Source organism: Centrocercus urophasianus, unplaced genomic scaffold (assembly GCF_019232065.1).
Source record: "Centrocercus urophasianus isolate 14NV4802_14NV808 unplaced genomic scaffold, USGS_Curo_1.0 seq_25, whole genome shotgun sequence".
In the NCBI taxonomy this organism is placed as follows: domain Eukaryota; kingdom Metazoa; phylum Chordata; class Aves; order Galliformes; family Phasianidae; genus Centrocercus; species Centrocercus urophasianus.
Window position 1 is genome coordinate 15,571,120 of NW_024884811.1, and position 9,841 is coordinate 15,580,960.

Here is a 9,841-nt window from a genome sequence, read left to right on the forward strand (position 1 = left end):
AAAAAAGAAAAAAAAAGTAAACAGTCATATTTTTCATAACACTTCAAAGAATGCAGTACTGACAGCCAGTGAGAAAAGCAAAAGCAAGAAAATCTGTTAAAGAACTGCTTCACAAATAGCTAGGATCTAATAGTTCCAACTAATGATGACAACGTTAGGTTTTTATAAAACAACAACTTGCTCAATGTGTCTGATTACATGCTCTGGAATTTCATTTAACAGCCTAACATGAGACATCTATTTTTCTTATACAGCAACACATTTATTGCAGTACTACCCTCATTTGGCAAAACAAATCACAAATGATCATAGTTATAATTCTAAAGTTCAAATCTCAGTCAGAACAACAGTTGGAAAAATGCATACTATACCTAAGGATGCACAGAAAAAATGGCATGTATTGACATTTGTCAACATTTCTGAAGACCAATCAGTGGATGTGAGCATAATGGGGCAGTGGGTGGTGTGTTTCAGCAGTGATGCCTGCAATATGAAATATAAGCCACGTTCTGTACAGCCATGAAGTTATTTATGAAAGTGGCATGCAGGTTTTTGTCCACGGTTTGCAAAATTGCATTGCTAACGGTGGTGACTATGCAGATGAATAGTGTTTTTCTTTTGTAGTGTTTGAGAATTTGCTCTACCAAATAGTGCTCTTGAGCTTTTTTTATCTGTTACAGTTTCTAAGGAAATGAAGAGGAGGCATTACTTATGGAACAACCTACTTGCATAGAAAGAATGACAGTTTTAAATCCAGGGGTATAGACAAGATTGCCTTAAAAACCATAGTGATTTGTTTACTGCATCTCTCTCCTCATTCTAATCCTGTGATAGTAAAAAGTGTGTTAAGCGCTCAGCCACTTGACAAGAACAATAAAGCAGCAGATACATTCCAGTAGACTATTATTTGTTTCATTATGATTTATAAATCTTTTGGATTCTGCAAGGAAAGGAAGAAGTTCTGCCTCCAGTGGCAAGTGAAATTGAAAAGGTGAAGATACCCACTCAAGGTGGAAGCCATACGAACACTATTTATTCTAGCATGTATCAGAGGAAATTAAATTAGAAAGGAGAAAGCCTGAAAATACTAGAAATGCAATTTGTTTGTCATTTCTTGTGTCTAACTGCGGGGAAGCACTTTGAAAATTTCTGACATATTACCCAAGGTTGTAAAATCCATGTCTTCCAGATTTTCCAAAATGTTTTCTATTGAAGCAATAAATCTTTTGAAGGTTGAAGAATCCATCATTTCTGGTGGGAAACAAACAAACAAATAAATAAATGAATATTTTATATACAATGCAGAAAATAAAAAGTGAAGAATATAAATCTGAAAATTACCTTCAGGTGTTAGTTTAGGTTCATAAGCTCTCCTCTTCTTTTGTTTTTCTTTTTTCTTCATTTTTCTTGCCACTAATAAGAGAGCAAAGAATGAAGCTAACAGTTTGTCAAAATGAAATAAAGGAATAGTTACATTTCTTACGTTTGCATTAAACACTACATGTAAAAATGTTTATTTCACAATTTTCAACTTGTCCTTTAAAAATGCACTTGCACTATGAAAGAAAATGAATTTTTATAACGATGAGTTACCCTCACTGAGGCTAGGAGGAGGAGAATAATCATCCATATCAGAGTCATCAGGACTGCGATTACGGTAACGGCCACTACCGGAAGTCCTTCTTCCTTCATGATAATGACCACTCCTCCTGTGGTCACCAGAACTTCTTCTGTCATGTTCTTCGTACTCCCAAGCTTCGTCTCTATCCTTTTTATGTCTTTTTCGAGAAGCTAGAAATGAAATGCATTTTCATTCTAAGTATAAAACATCCAATTTTAATATCTCAAAATTATAGGTTTACAAACAAAACGTAACCATATAACTGCTTCATAAAACAAGTGAACGCTCCAAACCATTATATAAAATTCAGTTACGGCACCAACCTAACAATTTGTTTTGAATTACATGAAAAACAAGCATGAAATCAAAGATACCCAGCAAATACTTAAAAGCATGAATGTGAAGGAGTCTTGCCCTTTTAAACAAAGGAGAATGAACAAAACAACTTTAATTTTCTCCTTTCTTAAAAAAAAAATAATTAGATATTCTTCACTTACATAATTGTGGCTATTATAAAGTGCAACTCATTGTTCATTTTGCCCATCTAATAGAGGAAATTCAAATTACAGTCGATTTTGCCAAGAAATCAAAAAACTTGTCTTGATATATATTGCACATAATTCATTGGAAAGGAGAAACAATTCTGGACTAAACAGTCAGTATTTACCACTTGTGGCTTTTATAACCACTTTCCAGTCAATACCAAAAAGAACAGCAGAACTAAATGCTGAAATCAGGATGAGTGTTTTTTCAGAAACAAAGATTTGGTGAAAATACAATTTTCAGAGAAAGGGAATGGAGATTTCTCTGTTATTTTTGAAGGCAGTCTTGTACATCTTTGAAAAGAAAAGGTGCTAAGATGTATAGAAAGAGGATATTTCATAGTTTCCTCCGTGAAACTTTCCATTACCTAATGTAAGACGGTGACTGGGCTAACAAAAAGATATAGAAGCTTTGAAGATCAAAATGGTTTCAAAACATTGCACTCTAGACTACCAAAGTTTACTGTTCTCATGAAGCAGTATTGAACAGTCTTTACATTTGTACATGTTTCTGTCAAACTCTCCTGACATTTAAAAATGTATGACTGCATACTGAATTGCTTTAGAGAAGAATGTCTCCAAGGATTTATATAGAACTGGAACAGAACTGACAAATTACTTCTACAATTCCAGTTTCTTGATAAGCATAGGAAAGAAAACATTATTCATATCAAAATATAGGCAATAAGCAGACCAGTCACAGGCATTATGAATAAAGAACTATTGAATATGAGGGGATACCACACTGCACCCTAGACAGTTTCCATTTCTGAAAACATAGTACGAAATTTCTGCCAACAGGTGGTTTAATACTTTAATAACTTTGATCAGGCTTTGAGCTGTACTACTTCTGGATCAGAACTGCTTCTGGAGGCAGTAGAGTCATGTTCATGATGCCTGAGATACAGTTCCTGTTCTAAATGGCTGAGAGTTAACTGCAACTGAACCTGTGCTATCTGAACAGAATGCGCTAGATAGAGAAACGTCTTATGGAAATGGATTTTCTACATTTGGTTCTCTTCTTTTTCCTCATGAGACAGTATTTTGCATAAATGTTGCACAGCATAACTAAAAAAAATCTGGAGAATGGCTTCCCATAAGGTAAGTACAGAAACAAATTTAAAGGGTAGCTGCTTTTCATCTTGAGTTACAAATTCAAATGGAGTAATTACTCTTTCTTTTATAAAGTAAAAAACAAAATTTTCAGGCAAATTGTTGCCTGTATAGCAAACTTGTTTTCATTTAGACCAGCCAACTTAAAAAGAAACCTTTCTGAGAAAGCAAAGTATCAGCCTTGTTTTGCCATAGGAACAGAATTATGTACTACTTACATTCAAAAGCTTCTTCACTGTCATTGTCTTCATCAGAACTGATTTCAGCATATTTTGGTTTCTCATTAACTGTGCTACGTTTGCGTTTGTTCATTTTCACACGTTCGCAAAGAGGCATGGTGGATTCAATTTCTGCCAGGAGCTCAGGAGGCAACTCCTTTAACACTGACTGATCTATGCTACCTATTAATGAAAGTAAGGAGAGTCAATTTGAACCCAAAGATAAAAAAAAAAAAAAAAGGAAAAAAAGAAAAATAAAAAAAATAATTTAAAAAAGTGCCCAACACTACAATTATTTTTCAGAAACCACTTACAGAATATCCACTAGCAATACCACAGTTAGAAGTTAGATATATCTGGAGGTATTTGACAGGCCTTTCTAGAACTTTATACATTGTTCACACTGCAAATGAAAATTAGCATAATAAATAGCATAAATATTTCCACTGTGTTAAACATGAAAATAAAAACAAATTCAAACTGGTGAATTACATTTGTAAAACGATATTTCTGCTGTTTCCACAAAACAGTCTATTTTTTGTTCATCCTCTGAATTTAACAAGTTCTTTTGAAAGTGTAGGTAAATGAATGATTCATTGTGCTTTACCATAATTTGGATTAGACAGATTAGTTCATCTGCATGTACCACCAGCTGAATGGAGGCCAGCCAGATCTAATCTGGAGATTATACAATTCTGTTTACAGCTATTCAGCATTTAGCAAGAGGCAGCTTCCACCCAACTCTAGAAGAGAAATTTGCATGTAGGTATTTTGGCATAATTTCCACAGGTACAGACTATTCACTAAAGAGTCTTAGATCCTGATTCCCTGAAACATACACTCAATTTTATGTACTGTGGGTAAATACACTGAAATCAGTAGAAGCATTCATAGAGCATAAAAACTATAGAACATTTGGTCAAATGAATGCCTTGCAAAAAACAGCCAAAAGTAAAGGAACAAAAGCTGAATACAGATTCATACAGATGTTTAAAAGCTATATCCACGTACATCAGCAGGATTATTTTCTACAAATATATATTTAAGCCTTTCTGAGCCTACTAGGAAAAGTATATTTAAAACAGAATAATTATTAGAATACTTGGAGAAGAAAGAAATCAGTAATATACTCTATATTCTCTGGCACTTGTTCTCAGGCAAAGAAACATACACACGTTTCAAAATTCATGATGTAATATAAAGCTTGTGATTACTGTTTTGAGAAACTCTTAGAACTGATTTTGTTCTTCATTTTGCTTACATTGTACACAAGTGTCTTGGTAAGATGAAAAGTGATGCATTTTAAGTAAGAAAACACTTAAGATTAAAAAAACAAAACAACCAACCATGCCAAAACAATAAATAAAACCCACATGCTACTCTTATCTACCTGCTAGGCATATCTACTCTTGCTCTTCATTTTGAGAATACTGTGCTGGGAACAATCTTTAAAAATAGGTCAGCTGTCATCATGTTTATTACATATCAATGAAAGAACAAAAATGCAAGTATTCAAATATTTATTTAATATTCAGATGCTGCAGATGCTTTAGGAAACAGGATAAACTTCTTTTATTTGTTTATAAGAGAATATATTAATAGTTCTTTATTTAAGAAGGGAATAACAGAAAAGAATACAAATAGAATTTCTGTAGAAGTCTCTATAAACCGTCTTTAAACCTTTTATCTGTTCCACACTGTTCTTCGAATACTACATGCATTTTTCTTAGCTCTTGAGGACCGTAAATAACCAAATCTAAGAAGTTTTACTCATGCCATTGGGCACGGCTGCATACGCATCAACAATTCTGATCTAAAAAGGAATGCACACACCTTGAAAAAATTCAGGGATTTGCTGTACTGTACAACTCCAGCCAAGAGCTAAGGAGAAAGTAGCTGTACTAAAGTTGATCCAAAAATAAAGAAAGATCCAGGAAACTAAGCTTTCTGAAATACTGTCCTCTCCAAAGGAAAAACTTTTTTTGTTTCCCCAATAACTGTCATCAATTAATCACTATACATATTGTGTTTGAAATGGACTACAGTCATCAGCGTTCTTCAGACATCACTTAAACACACTCTCAAAGTTGCCATTACAGCCATTACAACAAAACGAAACAAAACAACAGGAAAACCATCAGAAAGTGCCACCGTAACCAGACCTTTTCTCTACTCACACTGGTGAAACTGAAGGGCAAATCATAGAACAGCTGTAAAACAATTCATCCTAAAGAGCTGCAAGCATAAATAGCCATTTCTTCTTCAGTGCTTGTCCAAATCTATACTGTTCATGACTTGCATACTAGTTGCTGAACGAAGAATGTATTGCTGTTCTTGTTTGATCACTGAGATCCAGAAGTTTCTTACAGAAGATATTCAAGAACCTTCAGAAGTTACTGAATATCTACTGACTGTAAAAATATTTGTCTCTCACCAGCAATTCTTGACAAAATATAATGCAGATAAAAACAAACCAGAGAGTCTTAGCTAACAATGAATTAATCCAGAATCTACTCCCCACATTTTGGAAACTTTTCTTCGAAGTGTGGTTTTGCCACATATAGTTGAAAGGTTTACAAATACTTGAGTTAATACAATAGGAACAATCAACAACAGCTTTCTTTAAATACATGTAGGTTGCTCTGAAAGTAATGCCTTCAACTTTTTCTTCATGGAAATTACAACAGATATGAAGAACACAATAACTGTACTTGAATGAGCAAAATCACAGCTACAGTACTATTTTTCACATAGACACCACCATGAGCTATGTATTTTCACCAATGACAAACAACAGCCTGCATACTGCGCTCATAAATCTATACCAGTACAGGTGAGCCACTGTTGCTGTTGCCATTGTTGAGACACACCACTCACTGCGCTCACCATTCACTGCCTGGTCTTCATAAATGTTCCACTGGGTGTCATTTTTTCTGCAGGGAGCAATTCAGTGACATACATTTGCTTCCTACATACTTCCATGTCTGACATCACTTTGTAAGGCTGTCCCTCTGCTGCCACCTGTCACACAGCAACAACATGTAACAGGATACTGGTGGGAAAGTTCAATCCCTAGTGCCATATCACCAACCCAGATGTCAAGAGCTAATATTGTAAAATAAGCGGTATTACTTTCAGAGCAGTCCTCAGAGTTGCTTCGTGCTAAACAGCACAGAGCTAAATCAGGGAAGTGTCATGTTAGGGGTTAGGAAAAAGCTCTTCACCAGAGGGTGATCATACATGGAACAGGCTCCCATGGGCAGTGGGCACAGCCCTGAACTGTTGGAGATCAAGGAGTGTTTGGACAATGCTCTCAGACATAGGGTTCAAATTTTGGGTGTTGTCATGTGGAACTAGGGGTTGAATTCAGTGACCCTTCTGAGAGAAAGGACTGATTGAATGACTGTGTGATGCCTAGCTGCCTGCTGAGTTAAACCACAAAAATTTTCATTTGGTAGATTTCATATCTTGAATGATACAGATTTTTTCTATTTTTCTTAATTTCACAAGAAAGTAAGGCTTGTGATTCAAGCTGTCTCTGCTCATCATCTTGTCCCTGCAGTTGTTCTCTGCAGTGCCTTTTGAAAATATGGACTACTTTAAACCAAATTTGACAAATAAACTGTGTATTAAGTAGGCTTAGAACATGTCTATACATTACTCGCATTGTGATTCTTGGATGTGGTTTTGCCTTAGATATTGTAACAGTATTTAGATACTGGGTAGATTTCTAGGCCTAGCTGGTGAGATTCTGTCTGCTTGACCATATATAAATTTTGTCAAACTACTTAGTTGCTTTACAATGATCTAAAACTGCAAAAAGAGATAAAAGTTTTTGCTATGGAGTTTCACAGCAAGCCATATTCTGCCAGAAACAATTTAGGTAAACCTATTTTCTTGATACTATTTAAAATGACAATAACAATATCAAAACATGCAAACCTGCTTGAATGGTAACTAATGTCACCAATCACACTCTGAAGACCTCAGAAACTTCTGCTATCAGTTGTAATGCATTATTACTTTCTTATTTGGCCAACATATAAGGAGGACATAAAACTTAGTATGTGCTGAAAGGTGGGCTACAATGATGTTGAAGAGTCTGGAGAGCAAGATGGATGAGGAGCGGCTGAGAACTTCCAATTCGCTGGGCCCAGAGCAGAGGAGCTGAGGGAGGCCTGATGGCAGCTGCAGCTCCTCACAGGGAGCGGAGGGAGGGCAGCGCTGAGCTCTGCTCTGTGTAACAGCAACGGGGCCGAGGGAACAGCATGGAGCTGCGCCAGGGGAGGGCCGGGGGTGAGGGAAAAGCTTTGCACCAGAGGGTGCTGGGCATGGAACAGCCTGCCCAGAGCAGTGGGCACGGCACTGAGCTGCTGGAGCTCAAGAAGTGTATGGACAACACTCAGACATAGGGTTTAAATTTTGGGTGAGTTTCTGTTGGAGTTCAATGCTCCTTCAGTCCCTTTCAACTTGGACTATTCCGTGATTCCACGACTCTGTATTCATGATGTCTAAATAGTTTGTGAGTATGAATACTGTGGCAAGTGAACAAGTACTTGAGAAAAGCTGCCCCAAGGTTCATTTTGAAAGTGAGGTTTACAATTATGAAGTGTTCAGCATAAACTGGCTTCCCATGTATATTGTATTTCCAAGTCTGATGTGCTAATATGTTGTAAGGAGGAAAAATTAATGAAATTAATCAAATTTTGTATTTTCAATCTTAGAATGTACCCTGTATTTTAAAAAGTAATCTTTCCAAACATTAACACTTGAAGTGAAAAACCACAGAAAGGTGGAAGACGGAAAAGGACTGCTTGTTTATGGTGGAGATATTTATCTTAAGTTTGCATTTCTCAGTGTTCAGAAGTTTAAATTTAGTCACTCTCCACATTCGGAAACTTGTACTGAGTACTTGTCATACACTTTCTTTTTGACATTACAAATGAAAACACTGTCCTGGTTTCTAAGGCAGTGTTCATATCACAACAATGTTTTGGATGCTCCCGAGATATGTGCAGTTGGCCACTCAGACGAGAAGAGCTGCAGCCTTTACTGAAAAGCAGCAGTGATGGAGTGAAGGCCAGGGGCCTTGAAATGAGCAAGGGGGTAGTTCCATATTATGTGACATCATGCAAAAGCCCATAAAGGCTGTGGGGAGCTGGCTGGTGGCAGGCTACTGCTCAGCCATTGGCTGGCTGACAGCAGGTGGAGAGATGTTGCTAATGGAACATCCAAATTAGAAAGAAGTAAGTAGATCCCTACAGTAAAAAGATGTTCGGAAAATAAATGTATTTTTTAAATACTTAAGTACTACTACGGTTCAGCAGTCAGGTACTACAGTGCAGAGAGTTAAATAACTGTATGTATGTGACAAAAAGCTTGATCGTTAAAACTGTGAAATTCCAAATATCAGTGCACAAATTAAAAACATGCTTTGAACTGTTCTTTTCTTCAAATAACATTAAGAACATTTTCTTTAAAGAACACTTAAAAAAGTGTTCCATGGCATGCTAAATCTTGGGGATCCTAGTCCTGTGCCCATGTGAACCTCTACAGAAACAGATTTAGAGGGAGAGAAAAGTACGTCCTTTATCATTCCATACAATCTGCTTGAACACATCTTTCAAATTTTCTTTTCTTTATCTGCCCTAGTATTGGCACAGGGTGAAAGTTCCAGCAGTATGGCTTATAAAAAGAGAGACTAAGTCTCCAGAACTTAGCTCTGGCTTTGAGAAAAGGAACCCATAAAAGTTGGGCAGAGAATCTGGACACAGCCAATGAGTAATTCTACAACGCTGTGGAAGTCATCACTGCCCACAGAAAAGCAGCAGATATTCAAGAAGGATTTTATAAAAACCTAGGATACTCTCAGAAGCAAGAAGTATTTTTTGGTGGAAAGGAAGACTTGAAGACTTCCAAGGAGCCTTATGAAAGATCTAGGCAAAGAGCAGAAAATACAAACAACATAATCTGTGAAAACTGCTGAAAATCAACAGGACTTCCACTGAATGCTGTCCACAGGTGACAGCAATTGAACTGCAGGGGTAGTTATTATAAGTTATTTATTCCCTACTGCTAGGAGTTCTCATTCTTACAAACTGATAAAAGGAGACTGGTGAGGTCTAGTTTCAAAATACATTTTACAAGTACAGCATTAGTAAGAATAACATGGAGCTACACAAAACAGCTGAGATAAAAGCACTGTTGCAAGATGAACCTCAATTTTTTCGAATGAGTTCTCAGGAAAAGACCATATCTGCCATATCAGTATCTACATTACCAACTGTCCCTTTTTTCTTGTCACTCCTACCTAGAAGGTGAGCACCTAAATGACTTTTGAGCTTGAC

The 9,841-nt window shown here is 36.4% G+C and overlaps 1 protein-coding gene across 1 annotated transcript in view; it reads right to left on the minus strand.

Annotated features, from left to right (window-relative positions):
- The window catches only part of NIPBL (NIPBL cohesin loading factor), a 94,745-nt gene that overhangs the window by 36,720 nt on the left and 48,184 nt on the right, over positions 1 to 9,841 (minus strand). The window contains exons 10-13 of the mRNA XM_042826004.1: positions 3,495 to 3,677; positions 1,594 to 1,791; positions 1,342 to 1,413; positions 1,162 to 1,251 (exon numbers count right to left, since the gene is read on the minus strand). Of these exons, the coding sequence (XP_042681938.1) occupies positions 1,162 to 1,251; positions 1,342 to 1,413; positions 1,594 to 1,791; positions 3,495 to 3,677 (543 nt within the window). The remainder of the gene's footprint in view (positions 1 to 1,161; positions 1,252 to 1,341; positions 1,414 to 1,593; positions 1,792 to 3,494; positions 3,678 to 9,841) is intronic.